The 23,919-nt window shown below is 32.5% G+C and overlaps 1 protein-coding gene across 2 annotated transcripts in view; it reads right to left on the bottom strand.

Moving 5' to 3' along the window:
- LOC130892492 (transcription factor Sox-19a) overlaps positions 1-23,919 on the bottom strand; it is a 76,926-nt gene that overhangs the window by 46,438 nt on the left and 6,569 nt on the right. For both annotated transcript variants that reach the window (XM_057797936.1, XM_057797943.1), the window contains exons 2-3: positions 16,468-16,709; positions 3,980-4,174 (exon numbers count right to left, since the gene is read on the bottom strand). In XM_057797936.1, the coding sequence (XP_057653919.1) occupies positions 3,980-4,174; positions 16,468-16,709 (437 nt within the window). The remainder of the gene's footprint in view (positions 1-3,979; positions 4,175-16,467; positions 16,710-23,919) is intronic.

Raw genomic sequence — 23,919 nt, 5'->3', positions numbered from 1 at the left:
ATTACTAGGTCTTCAGTCGTCATTCCTTTCAAATATTGCCAAATCATCACCGCGCCTCCACTGCGTTTTACAGTCTGGATCACACATTGATCTAATATCTGGTCTTCCTTTGACCTTCTCTTTGATCCAAAAATTCGAACTCTCACTCATCACGCCATAAAACTCGCCCACTCTCTATGCAATTTGCTTATTCTTCAGCCCATTGCAACTTTTTAATTTTATTTTGACGTCTTAATCTTATAGGTTTCTTCACTGTACCCTTCCAAAGTATTCAAAGTACTCAAATAAGGATAATAAACAAATTAGCCGGTACTTGCAAGTTTTAACTTGTCGCTCTCACCAAAATAGATACATGTGCTCGTATAAAGTAAATAAATAACGGACTCTATTATTTTTTGGTTTGTAAGACACCGTTTTTATCTTCTTTTGACAATGTGAAAGTGAAATTCGTTAAAATTTATTATTTTGAAATTTAATTGATGGATTATGGGGTGGCTAAAAGCTTTTGAATGGTAGTGTATGTGATAAAATTGTGTAGAATTTACAAAATCTGTATATGCTCAACACTATAGCATTAGGAGGATTTGTAACTATCATTCCTTACGTATTTTTTTACCTTCTTAAACAAGAAAGTTGAGATGTACAATACCAAGGGGTAAAACTTATTGACCCGATATAATAAATTGTTGAAAATTTTTCTGCGCCCTTTTGTTGTTAATTCTTTCAGTTTTATATTATTCTCAAAAAAATAGGTGAGTGTCAATTAATGTCATTATAAATATTTCCAGTCGCATATTATTTACTTATATTGGGTTTTAGCATTCAATCCTTTTCAAATCTACAAATTCAGTTTCTTGAAATCCAGTGGTAATTTTACTAAGTACCCAATTTACTATTCTTAGTTGAAAACGGTTTTAAATTCATATCCATGATTGATGATGATTATATTTGGACAACACGTGCGTTATTCTTGAATACTAAGAAATAATTGTTGATGACTTTTCAAAATCCTAATGATTGCTGACGTACGTTATAAAGTAATACACAGGAGGTTAATCATTTTTTTATAAAAAATTGCTTAGTCATTATGTCAGACATTTTATAAATATCACCTGTAAGTTTTCAATTGTGCTGGTAGATCATTAAAACAACAAGAATAACGAATTTCAAGGGAACAATTTGCGATTTTGTTGATACTGTCAAGGTTATAATTTTAAAATTGATTCTTCATAGTCAAATACATATAGAAACTTTTAGATTTGTAAAAATGAAATGTGTCGTACTTAAACATGACGTTCGTACAGTATGATTTTATGGAAAATGTCACTTCATCTCAAGTCAATTAGTTTGAGAAATATTTTCTTACAATTCGGCGTCTATAAAATGTCAGTTGCATAATTTATTTTAAAAATTACTAGCTATAACTAGTTACCATTTTTTGAGAATTGTCAAATGCTAAAAAATGAACTTCAAATTGTGAAACTTTTGCCAAATATCACAACTCATTGAACCGTTTTGTTCTTATATCCCAATTTAGAACCTTGGTGAGTCCACAGGTTATACCAACATACTACGAATATTTACTCAGTGATGTGATGGCACTTATTTGTTGAGAAGTTATCTTTAAAGGCGTTCGATTTTAAAATGTCACCTTAGTAGATTAAATTTCGATTTAAATTAATTTACTTTTAACTCAATGCATATTATTTAAGAAGACAAAAGAAGTGAGTGAACTGTTGTTCTAATTACTTCTATTAAATTCTTTGTGTACGTCTATGCTTAAAACAGAGGTTAATATATAAATGTTACAATTAGTAGCATACTCAATCATTCTTTCGACATCAACAATTAATCAAACACTTAATGCACAAAGTCATTATTATCTTTTTGTTTACAAGGCCATGATTGTTTTACCATCGCTATTTCAAAACGAGCCGTTTGCAGCTATTGTGAGATCTTAGTGAGCCAGGTGCGCCAAATTTGACAGCTAAGACCTTTCAATTCTTTTACTTACATAAATAAAAATAGCACAAAGCTTGGAATATGATGCCTTTTGTGCGTATCCGATCAATATGGAAGAGTTTCTACTACTGGTAATACAGGTAAAGATTGAATTTATTTTTATACAGAGGCTCACAATAGATTCTGATTTGTTTATTGACAGTGAAGATTATGTTGATATTTCATGCTGTCTGGTTTCGTATGGGGATTAGAATATGAATGTAAAGAAAACAGAAAATAACAACTGGATAAACGTTATGTTCAGGTTGTTTGCAAGAGGACAATCACGATTATTTTTATTTTCCTATCGTACTACTGTATTTAGTTGATATTAGTAATTAATCTAAGTCTGCAAATCTTAATTAGAGCTTGATTAATCAATCACCTGGAGCAAGATCGGAGACTCTTTTGTAGCAAGATCAATCGAAGATAGAGTCCCTTATTCAGTGATATAACTAAATTTTTAGAATATTAAACTTTTATCAACGATATCACGATGAAGAAGGTGTTATTGATTGTTAGATTCGGATTACGTCGAAAAGCAAACTGTTTCTTGCACCATATTTCCAAAAAATTTTTAGAAAATATTTTTGACAAAACTATTTATATAAATAGTTATATAAATATATATAAATTTTTTACAGGAAGTTTCTATGCACATGTGGCCATGAAACAACTGCACTAAAAGGTTAAAAATCCTGCACAGATACTTACCCACATATGTTATTTGAAAAAATTTTGACTCTATTAGATGCTTCTGTACCTCTTTCTTAACAAATGATTATTAAGGCTCTTTAAATTATACGGTATTGAAATTTTGAATTTTTGTTACAAAAAAGGATATTTTAATCGATTTTTCACAAATAAATCAAAAACTTTACATTTTATCAAAAAACCTGTAAAGAAGCTTTTAAAGAAATGAAAAGAATGTTTTTCTTTGGTTATAGACCTAATACAAACCGAGTTAAGATTTATTAACGTTGGAACTTTTAGTGAACCGAAAATTTTAAAAAATTGAAAATTGAATAAGTGGAAAACTGTCAATTTTACGAAAAAAGTGTTTTAAATCTTTTTCAAAGAACTTTAAACAACCATTCAACAATCACTTTATAAGACTTTGTAATACATAAAATAAGGGAGTGACGAAAATTGAATAGAATACCTTCATTTCATTGAAAAAATCATCATTTCTACTCTTGATATTGCCACTCTAATTGAGCAAATCACTTCAATTGAATGATCAAGAAGTTTGAATGTTTTAGAGAACTTGATTCTGAGTTACAATGGAGAAAATAGTTTCTAATTTTTGAAAATTGTCATTTATTAAAAATAAATTGAAAAATATGGAAGATACGTTAAAACCATTACATAACAAAAAATTTTCTCAATAAAATTTTTTTTTATTTTTTCGTAATTTTTCATAAGTTAAACGAGATCTAGCCTTGGAGCCCTTTGAACGTTTCCTTTTAAAAAATGAAGGGTTCAATGTAATTCCAAACCTCTTTATCCTAATAGACTATAAATTTGCCTACAAAGTGGTGTCTTAATCGACTAAATAGCTCAAAAATTAAGAGAGTTATAACTTGAACAAACTAACACATTTTTTTTCAAATTCCGGAGTAGATTAATTTTGGAGTATAAATAAGGCTTTCTACATATAATATGGGTTGAAATACATTGATTAAGGGTTGAAAAACATAAATAGTATCCTAACAATCATGAGATTTTTATTTTAATCCTATAAATGTTTTTTAAATTTCTAATTGCTAACTTTTATGTTAGTTTATGTTAGTCTTGATGGAATTCTGAGATGATACCATTTTTTTACCGTTGTTCACTTGACTATTGATAAAAAATGAGAAACATATCTGATGATATTAAAAACAACAAACGACTCCGTTTCTTTCTTTTCATTATATCGCAGTTCACTAGTATTAATCTTGTTGAGACTTGTATGTTCAAAATAGTTTGTACTTACCTGCTCGTAGAGCATCCATAGGTACCGATGGATAAGGTATCGAATAAGGGTATCCCTCCTTTCGCAAAGTTTTCGGTTTACGTCTCGGTCTATATTTATAGTCCGGATGTTCTTTCATGTGCATCGCTCTTAGTCGTTTGGCTTCATCAATAAATGGCCTTTTCTCATCTTCCGTCAATAACTTCCATTCCGCACCTTGAAAAAAATAGACTTATCGAATCTTGAGAAAGTACTTTCTTATGGGAAAAAAGAGAATTCCATTCCATATTGTTGTATAAACGAGTATCCGAAGTATCCGAAGAAATGTCAAGGATAAACCTGAAATAGTTGCAATAGTTGGTGCAAAAGCCTAAAGCCGATCTCGACCATGCAGATGAAGGTATATTCCGTAGAATAACAATACATACGTTTATTAGTGACACAGTTTAGTCAACAATACTCAGGACATTTAAAAAAAATTGAAAACACACAGGATAAACAAATTCTCTCCAGGAAACACTTAAATCAATGCGCCCTTGTTCCTCAAGTCGAATTTTTTATGAAAAACCATGACATACTCTCTTCAAATGCTAGCTTCATTAGAATTTCGACGTATCCTTAATAAACAATATAAAATTTCAGAAGTCAAGTCACATCGAGTTTGTAAATAGTTTACTGAAAGAATAATAAAATTCCAAATCCACGTAGAAGTCCCTATCTGTTTTTCCAGCCGCTGTTATCCAAAAGACAATGGACCACCTAACGAAATAAAAAATCCTATCTAGAGAGAGGAAAAAGCATTAAATTATCTTTTGAGTGAAAATGAGAAAGCAAACAAAAGACCATCATGGCTTGTAATTAATTCTTATCTCGCTTCAGAAGACGAGCACAAAGGACCCTATAGTAGAGCTTCACAAAGTTCTAGACACAAAATGACAAAACACAGAACAAAAACGGGTGTAATGTAATACAGCTTTCCTATTGGACGGGACCAATCGACTGCTCTATTGTTTCATCCAATGACAAAATAGGTGTATGCCATCTGAAATAATGGAAGCATTCAATTGTATTAAATCTTGTTAATGAGATATTTTTTATTATAATAATGAGTAATCCGTGCAAATTATACGTTTTTGTGAATTAGCAAGTTATAAAGAGACGAAAAAGACGTTTTGTATGATGCTTTAATTCTGCAATGTCTCTAATAAATAATCATCAGTACTACCAAACAAAACGTGCTGAAAAGTCTTAGTTAAAGTTGGTACTATTATACCATACAAATTCCGGTTAATTTTGGAATCCAAGCATATTAGATGTTGTGCATGCCCTGAGTTCAGATCTTCATTCAGATGCCAATACTCAAATCTTTTAACGGCACTTAGCATTAAACATAATTTGAAACTCTTCTGTACGATTTAATTATGCTCCAGAAAGTGTGAATGCAGAAACAACATTTCAATGTGGTTTCAAAGTATTTTCATTAGGCTCAATTTGCAGTACTTTGGTTTTGCTGTAGTGAACAATGACAAGTCATGTGAACAGAAATTGTTTTGTTAGCAAGTGCAGAACAAAACTTAACAAGTATTCGCTTGTTAAAGTGAAAACATATATTTTCGTTTTCTGTCTAAGATAATGGATATAAAAATGAAAAAATCATGAAGCTACTTCTATTCGAGCAATTACTTCATACTACTTATGAATCCACCTTGCCCGTATTAAAAACTTTGTTGAAGCAAACAATCTCTACTTTTCTGTATTTCATCAAGTTGTTTTTTGAAAAGTCATACGCAAAAATAGGAAAAAGGAATATTTGTTGGACCTGGACAATACACAAAATGCCGCAATAGTATTGACATCGGTTTTCATCTGTTGGACCCTAATGCGTTAAACGGATCTCAAGCAGTCTGAAAAGTCCCTGTTAATTTTTGATTCATACTTTTTTGATTCATTGAGTAGCCGTCAATAGCCAAAAAAAGTAAAATAAATAATTAAATTACTGAATATTTCTATAATTAACCTCTTTTATAAAACGATAAGTTGATTTGGATTCGGTCCCCAATTAACCTTTTCTTTGCTCAGATCTAAAACCGTTTATTATGACCGTAAAGTCGAGTTCCTCCTATCTTCTCTAAGTAGATTTCAAGAAGATCAAATCGACATGCATTTGGGGCCCAATTGTCTCCCGAATGATACAAAGACGGCTTAAAGCCCAAAATAATTAGGATTAACTTAATGATGTTCATGGAAAATATTCATTTTCTAATTAAGTATGTTCTCATGCAGAATTCATATTCTAATATTAAATGAGGTGATTGAAACCGATTTGTGTTGACGGAGTATACGACATTATAAGACATTACAAAATGAGAAGGCTGATTAACTGTTGAGGAAAAGTCGGAAAGTGGAAACACAATAATTTACACAGATATAGCCAGGAAACCTTAGAAAGAATAGCATCAAAAACACCAAAGAGAAATATGTCCTGGATTTGTGAAAGTAAGCCTCTGCTGGGTACCTGGAAACTGTGAAAGGGAACTCCAAAGCAGGTAAGCTTTCAAAAAGAGGGTCGAGAGATGGTATGCCTAAGAGACAGTTGCAATGCTACAGCCGATAGAATTATTAAAAGATAGTATTGACTCAGGAATCAAAGCCAAACGTTAAGATATATGGTTAAACAAAACTGATTGCACGATATTCAGATCGATGTGGCGAAGGACCACTGAAAAACAAAAAAGATAATAAGATTCACGAAACACTCATTGGACATTGTGATCTCTCGGCATTGTACTGTTGGCAAAAAACTTCAGAAATTGCGAGTTACAGACTTCAAGGTGTAACGTGAAAGAAGAGACGATTGGGCATCTGCTCTGCCAGTGCCCTGCTCTGACGGAGATGCTTTATTGGTTAATTAAGTTTCTAAACTGTAAAAAAACAAATTGTACCTCCAACCTCCAACCTAGCCTACATAACAAAACAGTTTTCGGTTTAGTTTGCTTTGATATTTGAATATTACTTATCTTTACCGAAATTAGATAAGGTAAGGTTACTTTTTTATCATCAAAGGTACTCGTGATATGGAAAAAATAAGTAACTAAATTTGTCGCATATGAGACGTGATATACGTTTTTAAGAAATTGTTATCTATTCAAAAATAGTAAGAGTTAAATTCTATATATATCTCCTTACATACAGCTTACATAATATTGTCAAGTGGTCATCGCGATTTTCTTTTATTTTCTGTCTTAAGTGTTAAGTTAATCTACTATGAAAAAAATGCACACCTGGTACATCGATTTGGTAACAAAAGGTTATCTAAATCCTATTGTCATTTTCACAAGAAAGAAGTTTATGTCCAGTATGTTGACAACAAAAGATGGAAAAGACGAATTTGAGTTTCAACACACGCTTCAGTAGAAACGACGGCTAAGACAGTTGTATTTCTAATAGTCAGATCCGTACTAGTAACAGATAGAATAAATATGTGTCTCTATCAGACTGTCTATACACATAAATAGTGTGATTTTTTACATAAGACGCACTAAATGTGAAATTTAAATTGAGTAGTCAAGTTTGTATTAATCGAAAACGTAACAATATAAATAATATTCTGGATGATTCAAACTAGACTTTAAAATAGTTTGGTGAAACAATGATGTTTTGGGTTTTAATTAGATGGTAAAGATAGTAAATAGTAATGATATGATAGTAAAGGTGAAGTGAAACTATAAATTAGAATATGAACTCCAAAATTGTATTATTATATGAATTTTATATTATAGTGGAATAAATAGCAGACGTATGTTCTGCCACATTGGATATAATACTTATTTACATATTTATAGGAATAATATGAAGATAACGTTTTGGATTTTCTACAGTGTAATTGCAATACGGTCCTGATTATGTTCCTATAGATTTTGCACAGTTCAAACTGTCCTTTTATGTGAAACAAACAGTTCGGATGAAACAAAGCCTCGCAAGCGATGTCTCTTTAGTTGGCATTGTTCAGCTTTATTGTTCATAGAATAGATACTTCAAGTTACATCATTTCTAAGAGATTGCCTCTGATTGCTTTATCTTTCAGTTCGAGCCACAATAAGTACTGTGCGGCGAAGTCGGATGTAGATTACAATCAATCTGATTTTATATTTTATTCTTTTTATCATTGTTCTGATGAGTTTATCTCTAGAAGTTATCGTAATTAGAACGAAAATTTATGTGGCGAAAAGACATTTTGACAAGAAAGTAGGGTGTTCTGTAGATACGTTAAGTTATAAATCAATTGAGAACAATATTGGTGATACAGTTTGCTCAATATTACGTGGGTATCACAATAGATTTTGGATAATGTCAACGACAGTGGGCAGCTGCGTTACGTAATCTTTTGAATTATGTAGTAAACTTACACGAAAAGGGGGTAGATGTTGGATTGTTTGGTATAAGTTAACAAGTTTTGAAAGTAAATGCCGCCTTAAGTTACTCAAACCCGGAAAACCAATTTAACATTGTTACGTAGTATATACTGAATCTGATTAGGATCAATTTTCTCCATCATAAGCAAAAATTTTCATTATTTATTCAATCTTAGCATTTTCTTCGACTCAATCAGTCAATTAATAGAAATTATTTCTATTCCTGGTTCTAAACAGCATGTTGTATCACTTATAACTATAAGTAGCAATTAAAATCCTTTAAACTAACAGTGAGACTAAAACACAGCTCTGCACCTCATGAGTCGAATTTCAGTTGACCAATTTCACAATCCAAGAGATATTAGTCATAAAAAGTCAATTGGTTTTATTAATTAAATAATAATGGAAATTCTTAAATAAAACGGTTCCAGTTGTGTATGTATTTCATACTTTGTCTTTTTTTAAAATTTATTCCGCCAATTGTCATATGAATAAACGTTTTCATTATAATTAGTCCGCTCAAACAATCAGAGAAACTTCTGCATTATTTTTTTCCTCTTCTGTGTGGAAATCGTTGAGTAAATTAGAGTTAAACGTTCAATTTTTAGAGATTTATTAACACGAATTGAGATATTTAACCGTCCCTAAGGCATGCGTGTTACGACAGACAACTTTTTAATTTTCTTAATATCAATTCAAATTGACCAAATATTTATGTAAGTGGACCAATCATCATCGAATGCTTCTTGATCGCACGAGAATGAAGTGCTAGAGCTTTCAATTACCTCGTAAAACTCACAATAAGAATCTTTCTAATTCAGATCAATTAATAAAACCAACTGACCTTTTATGATCAATTTCTGACCTCTCGGATAGTATCATTGGTCAATGAATATACCACACATCTCATTGTTTGGTGATTGAGAAATATTTGCTATAATTTTTTCCTCTTCAAAACTTGTTTTCAACCCATAATAGATCTGGAGTATTCTAGTAAAGTTATTTTTTAGTGAATGAAATTAATAGGAATCATACAACCCTTCCTCAATCGGCGAATTTTATATCAGCAGTTTCGCTCACACCTCATAACCTCGTGTGTTGAGACAAACAGTGACAAGTTTCAACTCGTTTTGGTTTGTTCGTCTGCTACTATAACTGATTTAGTATGATCTACAGTGTCTAGCGTGAAATATGAATCTTGAACACTGTTATGTTTCATGTTGAAGAGTGTCAAGAAGTTCACAATATGAATTTATCAGTTCTAAGTGAAAAACCATTGACTCACATCGCCATAAAAAGGCTTGTCAATCAAGATCATTGTTATTATCTCGACCTCAAAGGCATCACGCGGTCAGTATTAATTACAAGGAAACATCTGGAAGTACTGTACTCGAATTCCTACGGAACGATTTGCAAAAAACGACTTGAAAATGAGCCAATGGTTTTTTTCTTGACATGACATGAAAACGCGTTGTTATAAGTTACTTTTGATTTGCGAGTTTTTGGTAGCTAAAAGTCTTTCTGGTTCTTCCAGAAAATAGAAAATTTACTAAAAAGAAAAAGATCTGACACAATACCTGAGTCACTGAGAAGGTGACGACAGAACGGACGCATTCAGAAAGAAGCCCTGCAGAAATGTTGGATGATACTGGCAACTTTGATTTTTCATACAAAACACGTAGCATTCACACGCAAAAGGACAATAAGTGTGTATAGTTGTACAACAAGTGTTGGTTCCAATGTTGGGTACTCCTTTGACATGCGCACTACGACCACACGATGCGTCCAATCATACTAGCGTCCAACTTTGAAAGCATTGGACGCATCGTATGGTACTGGCTTAATTCCAATGAATTGGTTAATATCAATACTACATAAATATGTTTTTTCGGATTTTTTCATTCATTCAATTTGATATTAATAATTCAAAATATTATCTGATTCATTTGATTATTAATGTTTTCGACGTATTAGTAAATTATTATTCTCAATGACTACACAATTATGCTATGCGTAATGTAGATTTTCTGCTTACTAATAAACACAATAATCGTGACCAGTAGTTAAAAAATTATAGGAAAATAAAATTTATTTGAGCAATCATCAATAGGAAAACAATGAATAAGTTTGTTGATGATATGGAAGCTTCTTACTGTAAACGCATGGTAGGTAACTACATAAAAAAAATTTAAGCTTTCGAATGTCTACTTCTGACACCACGATGATTTATTCCTCCCTCAGAGGATGTAAATGAATAGAAAAGAGAACGTTTTCTTTTTGATACATCAGCAGATTTAACACCACTCTTACAGAAAAAAATGTATTGAAAAGAGAAAAAATTTGACTGCATTATGGATTCACATTGGGATAAGTGCATTTCTAACCAAGAGCAGTACTTAAGAAGAAGATTCAAGTTACATCATTTACATTGTTTTTAAGAAAATAATTCACCGTATTTTTTAAGCATACCTGGTATAATGGAAAAGAGAAATACGACACAAATTGAAAACATAGTTCAAAATATTGAATATCAATTAAATTCAGAAGATAATGGAGGAATACGTCGACATTATTCGTTAATTGGCTATACAGGCATTGTCCATGAAAATCAAATTACACAATAGCTTTTTCTATATAAACAGTATCGTTTCTACCATTGTATATTTAAATTAATGTACCTATTTCGAATGAAAAGAATTAGTAATAAAGGAGGATGGTCCGAAAGCAAATATTCAGTTAGGAAGAAGATATACAAAGGATAAAATAAACTCAAAACGAATGAAGCTCTCATATCAACTTGCTATATGGATTTGAACGCATTACAAAAACCAAACTTAGCATATGAATGCACATTATATATCCTGTAAATGTCAAATTTTTAATGGGTTTTTCCACCCTAAATGGCAATATAAAGGCATATCATAACACATTGTGTTACTGTGTTTGTGTAAGTGGGGAGCCCTATGCATTATTCATACCATATTTAGATCATCTACGAAGTTTCTGATCGACAAGTGACAGTATACAGCTGCTGTTTCACGGCTATCTGGACTTTCGAGTGTTTTCTTATGCACCTCACCCATATTTTCTATTTTTTTGTTTGAATTTGGTTCTGGCGCAACATATAATTGGAATAACATTAGAGGGCTCACTGGAGTTTTAAAAATGTTAAGATTCAGAGACGTACTTTAAATAGAAAGAGATCTACACATAAACATTAAAATAGGATCCCCCATAATGCTTTGTTGCATGTAGTCAATCATTTTTCAGACATTTTGAAGCATAGCCTTATAAATATTTACTGTTTTACTAGTAATTAGTAAATAGAAAATATGTTACGGAGGAAAAATATTAAGTTGTTTGGTAAAATCGAACTCTGCAATAGAATTATTGATGGTAATTAAGGTACTGGCAATATCGATGGAAGGAACAGAAATAAGAAAAGTAGAATAATCCATATTATAGGTTATTATAACATATATTGATTATAACATTTTAAAATCAACTTACTCAGAGTATACAGTCCACCACAACTTTTGACGAAATCTTTCATAAACCTAGTCGAAATATGGTAGCGGAATCAAAACGGGAATTTTTGGATTCACTTTGCATGCTGTTGAGCACTTCCATCATGTATAAATTTCGAGATTAAAGTAAGGCCGGTAATGTATTTCTTAAAAAAACATGATTTTGAAATAACATGAGGAGGTCAGAAGGTCACAAACGCTACATTGATATATTGACATTTTCATCTGCTAATCGGGAATAATGATGCTAGAATATCTGTCAATTTGCATGAGTCATAAATACGAATAAAGTTGATAATGTTTGGTATGTGCGCGCCTCTTTGTCCCTATACATTTTTTCTCTCTCTCCCTGTCTCATACCGTAAGACGTTGATTATTTGGATAAAGATCATTAATAAAAAAGTTCGTTTCATTTATCCTATCTTCAATACATTGAAAACCCCATAACCCTCGAGAAAACCTGATTTGGAATTTTGAGCTTTCCTACCATAGGTATTGCATCAATAAATCTATTGAGCCTAACTGACAATGAATTTTCCAAACTAATAACAAATTTAATGAAATCGATTCAAGTTGATTTTGGCAAAAATATTTCTAATGGCTCCTTCTATTTTTCCCTTTTACCTTTCCAGGTGCCAGAGCAGAATTTCGGTTTCTCTTGTAGTCAATGTTTCCACTCTGTCCTGTCTCCTGCTAATCAATTCAATTCCTTCAGGGTTTTTCCTTTCTTATATCCCACCTCTCTTATTTAGTTAATCTTGATGGTATTTCCTGCTTCAATCACTTTTCTTGTAATCTCATCCTAATTTAGATGTTTTCTCTTCATTTGTCTTATTATTGGCTCATGTTTTATCTCTTCATTTCTATGTTTTTCTCTCTTCGTTTTTCCTCTATTTTCTTAGGTGTCTCATTTCAATTATGTTCATCTAATTTCCAGTTTTTCTGCTGCTTATATTATGCTATTGTGTGGGAGTGTAAACAAACTCTAAAAGTACTAGCTAACAAAAAAATAAGGTTTCGAGGCCACCAGGGTATACCAGGAAATGAGGAAGCAACAGGTTTGCAAAATTCAAAAGATTCTTAACCATATCAGCTAAGAAATCTGAAGAACTTCTCATGATGACAGGAAACTACTAAGAATGTCCTGCCCATTTCGCTGTTGGGCGTAAGTACCTTGAAGGAATAGTACTAACACCTAGGGAAGTGGGACACAAAAACATCAAAAAATCGCCTTATTTGGAAGGAATATAAGTATTTTGGACGCAGAATAATAAAATGTAGAGTCTTTTACAAAATATCTTTTAGGTATAGGTGCGGAGGCACTCCCCAAAACAATCTTCAAGTACTTAGTTGTTAGTAGCAAAATTTTGGAATGTTATGTATTCCATAGACTGCCTCGTTCCACCCCTGATTTTTTTTTGAATTTTTTAGGGTCCGTTCTAGTACAACTAAAAATATTGAAATAACATTAGAAGGCTCACCAATGTTTGTATAGGTACGAATGAGATAGATAACAATGTCGTTGTTGAAACAACATCTGTTATGAGCCTTTAATTGTTTGAAGAGTGTGATTATTCACATATATGTGTACATAGACAAACAAATGTGTGATGTTTAGCAACTGGGCGTTAACGCTGATACCATGTGTTTAAGTGGAGTTCAAACATAAAACTCTTAAAAAATTGTAAAACGATATATATGAAGATGCTACTTATATGAAAAAATCAAATACGATTGTTTGTAAATAGATGAATTGAATTGGAATAAAAAAAATTAAAAATATTTGCATTTATTAAGAACCGGAGGATAAGTTTATCATTTTTATTTTAACATTCAGAACGATTGGTCGTCTTGTGTATATGCTACATAAGACTCTTCATTCATATATTATAGGAAATTAATAACATTCAGAGTGATTCATGGAAACCGTACAGTCTAAAGTCTGCATGTAAAAAGATGATCAACGTAGACAGAAAGTCTACACTCTCGTATGCAGAGCATATTGAAATCTTTTGGATCAACTTCAACATCATATTCATAAAGATCACACAGCTTTTTAAAGAACTCAAAGATCCATCGCAAAAATCAGTGAATTAAATTACAATCATCCACTCTATTCGCCAGACTTGGCTCTGGTAGTTTTTCGTATTCTCACTTAACGAATTAAATCCATAGATTACAACTACATTTGATTTTAGGGGAAAAATGATAAAATCGAAACAATATTTATCAATACGAACAGAATATTGAAGTTAGTTTTAAAATTTCTTTTTTCCAATTATTCTAATCATAGCTTTGTGAAAATATGCATTATTTACTGAATAAACAGTGAAGTGTTTCATTTTATCTATCTAATTCCATATTTGAAACGAAACCTTGTTTCTATTATAAAGATTTTCATAGTTTATTCAAATTGTACTATCAGTAACATTATATCTAGCAACGTCCACCCAAATCTGAATCATTGATGAAACACCCTATGTAAAATATTTCTGCAATTTCAATATATTTTATTACTGTTGTTAATATTCCTTAGTACTTAAGCTGACGATTGAGATTTCCTTCTTTAGAAAAAATTCAAACATTGCATCTGAGCTTAAAACATGTCGTAAATATATAAAACCACCTTTAGTCGCCTTTAGTAAGTCGTAATGATAAAATTATCATAGACGCGCTAATTGGTCTGGGTATCCTGTGTTTGTAAAATGAATTTTTTAAACATATTTGTCAGTCAAACGGTAGACAACATCTAAAATATTTGTTTATCTAAGGGCGCCAAGAGATTTGTTTAAATTGGCTACTGGGAAATAAACTACCACCTTACACGCATTTTGTTCTAAATTGTTCTAAATAAAATGTATTCTCTGTTATTAGAGCTTCTGGGTTAATGTTTGACCAAATCTGTACGTTACCAGGTAAAATTCAAGACAATAATCTACATTTGTCAAACTTGTATTTATGTTATTTGAACGGGTCCTAAATATAATTCCAATAAGTTATGCAATATATTATAAAGTACTCTTAAATTAAAATTAACTACTTTTATTGCTATAGTCCCTATATGCATTGGATCTGTACTAAAAGGCGATGGCACAATCACCTACGAGTCCATCTATAAAGGACCCCATTTTGAAATCGATTTTTCCTAGTGACTAATATAAAACAGTGAAGTAGCCTTTTTTCAACGCGACTCTATATTTTTGTAAATATTCCGCACCAATTCGTTAAGCGTCACATTGCAGAAAGTTCTTAGATATATTTCTTATCCTCTTTTTCTACTACCGTGCGTGAAGTACGTATTTTAGACACACTTTACACACTAGTGCGTGAGAGAACTTATTATTAAGGCCTCCGTAGTATAGTCGCTAGAGTACGAGGCTCATATGCGGTAGGTCACAGGTTTAAAGTCGCGCTCATGCTATTTTTATTTTTCTTCTTATGTAGTAATAATTATATTTCGGTGTCATTTATGCACAATAATCAAATTCGTCGTAAAAAGGCTACTTTACACACTTGTTACATAAATAACTATTTACTAGCTTTATACAAAGTTTCAACTTGCTGCTTGTATTCATTTTATTTATTATAGTAGAGCTCGAACGACCACTTAGACAAGTTGTTTTGAAACATCTCTCAAATTTAGCGCTGTTATAAAATTTTTAACTAAAGAAGGATTAACACCAACAGAATGGAGACTTTTTATGGTGACTTGCGTCCATCATTTTTTCAACAATTAAAAATTGGTGTAAGCTATTTCGTTGGGGACAAGAGTCATTAGCGGGGCGGCGCCTAAAAACAAAAGGAATTCCAGCACAGACCGGCATTTTCAAAAGAATTGCTCTAAGATCCTGCATGAGAATTTCAAATATAACAAAAATTAGTACAAGGTGGTTACCTCGAATTCTCAGCGCAATGCTAAAGAAGCGCCGAGTAGAATGTTGTGAGCGATTCTTAGAGCTTTGCGGCAAGTACCAAGAGAGTGTAATGTAAGAGATTTCCTACCAAAAAAAAACAAAGGTCACGAAAAGCTCCAAATACGTGATGGCTACAATATTTTGGGACTGAGTGGGTATTCTTTTGATCGACCTTAAGGAATGAAAAAAAACCGTGAACGCAGCATTTCTCTGACTTAATAAGATAGTTGCGTCTACTATTATCGAAAAAAGGCACGGCAAAATCAGCCGAGATATGCGTTTCCTTCATGACAATGCTTCAGTATACACTACATGGCTTTCTAAGGCTACTGTACACGAAATGACTTCACAGAGATTGAACATCGACCATATAGCCCTGATCTGGCTCCGTCCGATTACTTTTTGTTCGCAAAGGTGAAGGGAGAGGTAGGGGTAAAAATTACATCATATTTTTTCAATTGCTTAGAAGCTTTAGTCAGACGCTCTGAAAAGTGTGTGGAAATACAGGGAGAATATATTGGAAAATTATATTTTTATTATTTATGACCTTTCTTTCCATGTTAGGCTAATAACTTAGACTCTGCTCTCTCCACTGATACGCACATAATTTATGAGAACCTTCTTAAGGAGTGCGTGTGAAAAGCTTTTTGACTTACCCAGCCTCTTGGAGATCTCGGAATTGTGCATTTTCGGATTCTCTTGTGCGATTTTCCGCCGTTGCAATCTAGACCATACCATAAAGGCATTCATAGGCCTCTTAATATGGTCCTCTTGTTTCTTGATCGCTTGACTTGATTGTATCGATTGGGGGACTCCCAAGGCGGCTCCGCCTAAGGAAGCCATCCTTGAAAGTCCCTCAGCCGCGCTGAATCCGCGGTCACACATTTGGCTGACGGAGCTGTAAAGAAAGTAAGTAGTTTTATTTGATAAGAATATCAAATATGTAAATTTTTGTCTATTTTCTTTTTGTCTTAATGAGGTACAAACATATTTAATCTGATTACAAAATAAAGCGAAAATATTTAGAGAATGGCTAAAGTGAAGGTATTGAAATGCTTTACTTTTGTTTTAGCATCTGTTACTTTTTGTTCAACTGCTATAGACTATTAGTAGGATAGGTTATCAACAATATTAGAAACGACCAATAATAGTAAGTACAGTAACCAAAATTTTCACATTACAGGTTTTCATTCAAAAAATATATAGTTTTATATTTAATCAATGAAGATGAATTTGGATTGTCCAATTCCAAAACGAACCATTGTTCCATTCTTTCAGTACTTACTATACATCATCTCTGTGTCCTTCTACCCTTCCAATTGTTAGACGTGGGAGTTGGCTTTCTTTTATTTTCGGGTCTTCTCATCAATGACTCCAAACTTCTCTCCATTTCTTTTAAGTTTTTGTTTGAGGTAGTACCTCGTAGTTTGTTCCTTCTAATCTCAGTAGCCGGGTTGTTTTTATCTATCGGGTCTTCCTTGGTCTTCCTTTACTTCAGTTTCTTATTGCTCTAATTTCGAATATTCTTATAATTCTCTCTCACTCAACCTTTTCACATATCCGAACCATCTTAGTTGATTATCTTCTATGTGTTGTTCTCCAGGTTTTTTATTTAATATTTGTCTGTATATTTCGTATCTTATGCGGTCTAATGGGGGCTTGTTTTCAATTTTTCGGAGGATTTCCATTTCCATTATTTGTATCTTTTTGGATGCAACAGACAATATTTTTGAACAAATCAAATTATAATAAATAATAAATAAAAAACTGAATAAAACAGATAAAAAATAATGACAGTGGTGTTCTCTATTGTAAACGATCCAAAATTTTTATAACGCAAAATACAAGAATATTTCATCAAGTAAATATATAGTAACAGCACTTTTAAAAAACGAAAAATGAAATGGGAGCAAAGGATAACCATAAATGGATGCTTTCTGGTCTCTTATCACTAAGAGTAAAAACTACTGAATATTTGTTATGTAAAAAGCAAGCAAAAGAGGGTAAACCCTATTGGAATCAAGTAGCTGGAGTGGCAACTACTGAAATGGTCCTATCAGAGAGTTGCTCTGCTGATCTGACACTTCTCCAATTTGTCCAATAAAAATTGGAGTTGGAGAATAATTATTGAACATTCTCACGATATGCTCGAACCATCGGATTTGTGGATATAGTAGGAAAGAGAGGTATAACGTTGAAAGAATTTCTGCTTTTTAATTTCAAATGCGATTTTGTCTTCTATTCTCCTTAGGTATTCCATTTCAGCAGCCTGCAGCCTGAATTTGTGTTTACTAGTCAGAGATGTACACAATAGATCAAAAGTTTTTACCCACCCCATAATCCATCCATTAAATTTTAAAATAATACACGGTGTCTTAAAAATCAAAAATAATAGTGTGCGTTATTTGTTTACTTTAGACGAGTGCATGTTTATATTTTGTCGGTGAGTACGACAAGTTAAAACTTGCAAGTATCGACTGATTGTTTATTATTCTTTAGCTCTGCATTATTTCTTCGTTGTTTATGATTGTAGCTTAGTCCCAGTTAGTCCTGTGAGACACAAGAACGTGCTATGATTCATACTTTTTGGATCAAGACACCTTTTTGTGGAGTTTTTTGTATTGTTTCCGTTCTCGCAAATTCAGACTCATAAGTTTTAAAATGGGTGAAACCAAGGAACTATCGGTTGAAGCTAGAGAATATAAAAATTGAATACATGGGGTGATGAGTCAAGTTTTGAGATTTGTGGGTCTAAGAGGAGAGTTTTTGTGCGCAGGTCAAACGAAGAACGGATCCATGTGTAATTCCTACTGTAAAATACAGAGGACGTTCGGTGATGGGGACATTTTCGACTCAAGGCCTCTGGAGACCTGGTAAAAATTGGAAGGATTTTGTAGTTTTATTATTGCTATGTTCTAATATGTTCCTTAAAATATAAATATCAAAATCGATCGTATTGTTTTTATTTGTTGTGTATCACGCAAACTATAGGGTGAGCAATAACTTTTGACCAGTAATGTAAGTTAGAATCGAGCGGTTAACGAAGACTTGATGGAGCAGTGCCGAACAGGCATCAAAGTAATGATGGTTCAATATAGAAAACCTTTTAGAGATTTAGCAATCACTACAATGAACGCGAGCACAGGATATTTGTCTCATCTGTGCTTTTTACATATGATTTATATGATATGAACAAAAATTATTTAGTAAGCGATCATTATCCAATAAAACTTTTCGAAGAAGAGAATTGCAACATCTACCTGATAATGAAAAGTCTACTTATGTCCAAAATGTAATGTACTTTTTAATTCTTCTTCCGTAACGAAACGGGAGAAAATTTTGTTTTTATAGACGATAATGAATCTTTTTGAATATGTGTGTGATCATATGATTAGAGCAAGTGAAAAAATCCAGCCGCTATTGTCCAACAACTTGTTAATGCAGGTATTGTAAAATGGAGGAATATCCCTGAAGCAATTATCTGATAAAAAAAGAATAGCTTCTTTAATCACTTATAGAAGAGGAAACATTTACTATCTATTTCACTATATTGGGAAAATTCAAGGTTTTAATAAGTTTCAATAATCACAATGATATTTTCCAATATGACGACTACAAACGCGATTTTTTGTGGGTACTTCTTAAGAGCCTTCATAACTTCAGCTCATGATAGTTTGCTAGATTAAAGGGTGCAATACTTTTGAAAGCCAGTGTACAAACGAGATGTTCAAACCAGAATGAAATAAAAAATCTTAATTAAATCCAGCAGATAAAGCACCATTGTGAATGCAGTCCATTCTAAAATACAATTTGTTTTCATAATAAAATTTATTCGATATAATAAATTTATCATTGAAAGGAAAAACAAAGCAATTCCATCCTGATGGAATAAACACAAAACCTCTAAATGCTAAATAGAATTATGCCATGAATATCTTAAAATATAACATAGAAGGAAGGAAGACAATAAAATCATGAGCATGAATGCATTGTGTATAGAAAATCCCTTCAAAGTTAGCACTGGTTTACAATTCCAATTAGCGCATTATCTACATTTTTTGGTTTGGTTTATCTGTTATGTACCATACTCCATTTCAAGATTTATTAAAATTACGCACCCCATTAGTTTTCGGAAGCACACGAGGTGAGCAGTGTAATTATATTGGAATTGAATGAAAGAGAAACTAATGCAGGTATACATTTGAGTCTGTGGTCAAGTACATCATATAAAATATGTCTTCACGTAGTTTTGAATACGATATTAGGAAAATAGCTCGCGTTAATACGTCAGTTGACTACTTTTGAGCAAATCTCTATGTTGACTATAACTCAACGGTTGGTCTTATGATGACTAGAGTCTCATTCTCTGACAGATAGAATATGACCATAATTAATGAACAGCATAGATTGCCAAAAATGTTGTAAAGATCCTCAAGAAGTGGATATTTTTCAGCACCGTTACTATGTGAATTACTGCGAAATAATCCTCATAATGTTAAAAGGTACAGGTGGGAAATAGGAAGATAATTACCTGATAATTTGGAGGTATAAGATTTTTAATGGTGAACAGAAATAATGAGAATTCTTGATATATAAGATATAGCAATTGTTTTATAATCTCATCCCAACCATACCTGAAAACACTACAATCAGGGAGTATTAAGTTTAGATGAAAAATATAGTAAAGAGCCTATTAACATTGGTAGAATTTTCTTAATCCCGCTGCAGTTTATAATAGTCCCAAAAAATACTTTGCTAGGTATATTTTGAGTGCACTTCATATGAATACGCGAAGATTGCGTACATCTGCAATTTAATGAAAATTGCGTACATTCCTCCAAGTTGATGTTTTATTAGGGTGAGATAAGGCCTGGCTATAAAGTTGCAGATTGTGACAGACGAAGAAAACCTAACCCCAAACTATGTTTATTTAACAATATATGTGGGCTATACATTATTTAGATGTTTTAGTACTAGTTGCTACTCAGTTACACTACTTCATATAGTAAGTTTTATGTAATTAATAAGAACTGATTTGTTTTTTTTAATATATCTAGTCAACAGCTAGGCGTCGTTCTTAGTGGTGTACGCTTTCTTCGCCTGTCACATTCCGCTGCCTCAAACCCTGTACACAATTTTTTCTCGTGCAGCTCTACGAAATTTTTGCGACACCATTTGTATACCTCTCGACATCATCTGCTGAAGTTTAGAATCGCCACTTTACTATTCGTAGAATTCCAGTTTCTCCTTCACCGAATATGGGGAAAATTAAATGTTTTCGAGAGATATTTAGTGAAGCAGATTTTTTAATAGATTTTTCTCTATACTCTCCCGAACAGCGTGCCAGCCACCTGGCTGCCGATAAAAGTTACTTTTATTAATGCGCATCATCTTTACAGGCAACAATTTTGATTTTTGATTTGATTTCATGAAGATATTTATCTCTTTCACTTCACTCAAAATGTTTTTAACAGCATGAATTCATTAATGCCAGATATTTATTGTTATTGAAAATAATGTCACAGAAACTATAAACCAAAACTAATTTTAATATTATTTTATTTATAGACAAATACGTATAAATGCAATCTGTCAGGCATTAATTTGGTTGCCAATTCACTAGTCAAACCAATTTAGTAGTTATATAAATGTATGTAAGTACTTAACAACGCATGTTTTGGTATTTCTTCATCGAAACCTCTACGATGTCTCCACGCAATAACAGGATGTGGTTACATCCCAGTATAAACCAAGGTCCTTTAAGCTGATGGAAAAATCTGTCGAATATCAGTTAGCATGTTAAGAAATGAAGATGAATTTGAGCGTACATTTGCCACATTGGAAAAATTCATATGTCACATGTACGGGGTGTCTTTAAATGTTAATGCTGCTTCTTTCTATTCACTTTCCAAAACTAATCAATCCAAAGATACTGGTGATAATTTCGAAAAAATGCCAAAGCTTAAATTCGTCAAGCTTATCACCGTGTAAAGCTGAATTATGTCAGCATTTCATGCGAGTGTGGTATGTAACAAAGTTTGGTAAAAATATCCATTCATTTAACAAATCCATCATCTTTATCACCGTTAGTTTCCGATTGGATCATCAATAGCAATAAAAATGATTTCATTTGGTTTGCTGGGGAGCAGTTTCCATCGTCAGTTGCTAACAATACAATTACAGTATTATTTCTATGATTAATTAAGAGGGTAAATTATTATTTAAGCCGTGGCAACCTCATAATGATTTTTTTGCTTCACAATCAACTCTAGAAAACTAGAATGTAACGCAACATGATTATAATGATATTGCTGATGTTGAGAATAATAGTAATAGTGATGATTAAGGAAATCCAAATATGAAAATGGAAACCCAAAATATTTAAATCAATTAGTCAAATTGAATAAGAACTCATACTATTCCTCTATTCTACTCACGCTCAGAGAGTCTATCATTAAAAAACAAAACCCACCATGCTTAGTCAACAACAAACAGTTTGGCAGAATATCCAAACTATGTTAGAAGAACAAATCAATCTCTTAAGTCTCAAAAACAAAGAAGACAAGGATGTTGAAATACTAATCAACTCTATCCAATAAGCTGCATGGGATAGTACCGCAACCTGATCACAAGGATAAAGGGCAATACCTACCCAAACGAAATAAGAGAACTAATACATGAAAAGCGCAAACTGAGACGCAGGTGGTATCAAACTAGAGCTTCAAAAGACAAAACTAGAGAGACTGCTACTCTCAAATACAAATTGAGCACAATCTTGTCTAACTAATATGCCTAACTGTTTAAGTTCCATATAAAAGAACGAACCTTCAGTATAAAGCAAGGAGATGCTTACTCAGACTTAAAGGAAATGAACGCGGAAGTACTACAAGGTAGTGTTCTTGTGCCGGTCCTTTACCTCTTATACAGTAGTGACATTCCTCAATTAGAAAACCACACTACATTTGGGGACGACAAAGCCATTTTGACTGTAGGCGATTCTCACGAAGAAGCAGCAGTTAACCTACAGACATTAATGAATAAAATTAATTATTGTACCAAAAAATGGTTTAAAGTTTAAACAAAAAACAATTACCATATGCTAATACAGCAAAATATCTGGGGCTAACACTAGATGCGAAGTTATGCTGGAAACCTCACATAAAAAAGGAACGACAAGTTGCTCGGAAAACAATACACTCTGTCAATTTTTGATAAACTACTTGTGTATGAATAAATCCTGAAAACGGTGTGGGCCTACGGGATTCAACAAAGGGGATGTGCCAACGAAAAAAACACCAAGATAATCAAGAGATTTCGAAATAAAGTGCTGAGGAGCATCGCTGATGCACCCTGGTACTTTATTTTCATCGGGACCATGAGCATCAAGGCAAGTTGCTTCAGATTGATTTATTAATTTCTCACTTTCACTTCGGGTTAATGATGAATTAGATTCCTCTATTTGTATTATTGTCCTAGAAACAAAGCTATAATTATCTCTCATATCTTTTATGTTTTATTTTTGTGTTTTCGTATAATTGCTTATCGTCAGTAAAGGATTGGGCATGTTCATCAATTCTGGAGTTCAATTCTTTTAATTAACATAAATGTTTCCAAAAAAAAGGCGGCTTCCAGCCAATTTCCTTATCTCGGAAGATGAGTGTTGGGTGAACTATACTCTTATAAGAGCTTTGAGAAAGATTTTATTATATCTCAAATTAAATTAAAAAATTATATTTAGGAATAGGCGTAGGGAAAAAAAGAGTCTCTACGGCATCAAGTATATTATATAGGCATCTCATGGTATGAGATACCACTGTCTAAACAATGTGTCTAATAATGTCGATCATGAAGTTTTCAACATTTTCAAATACGGTAGCGGTTGTATGTGCTTCATTTGATGTTCTTCTGTGTGTATACGCGTGGATTTGCATTGAAATCAACTATTCAAAACGCAAGTAATTAAACCTCACACGTTCTTCGAGACAACCATGAGATGTGTCTTGAATTCGGGCTTCTACCGTAGGCAAGCTTCAATAGGATAGATCATCTTTCATAAAGAGAGAAAATGTTAAGGACTAGCAAATAATGGATAATGCTGATACGTATTT

Source organism: Diorhabda carinulata, chromosome 1 (genome assembly GCF_026250575.1).
Source record: "Diorhabda carinulata isolate Delta chromosome 1, icDioCari1.1, whole genome shotgun sequence".
Lineage (NCBI taxonomy): Eukaryota > Metazoa > Arthropoda > Insecta > Coleoptera > Chrysomelidae > Diorhabda > Diorhabda carinulata.
The sequence above is the reverse complement of the archived record's forward strand: the minus strand, read 5'-3'. Positions and strand labels throughout refer to the sequence as shown.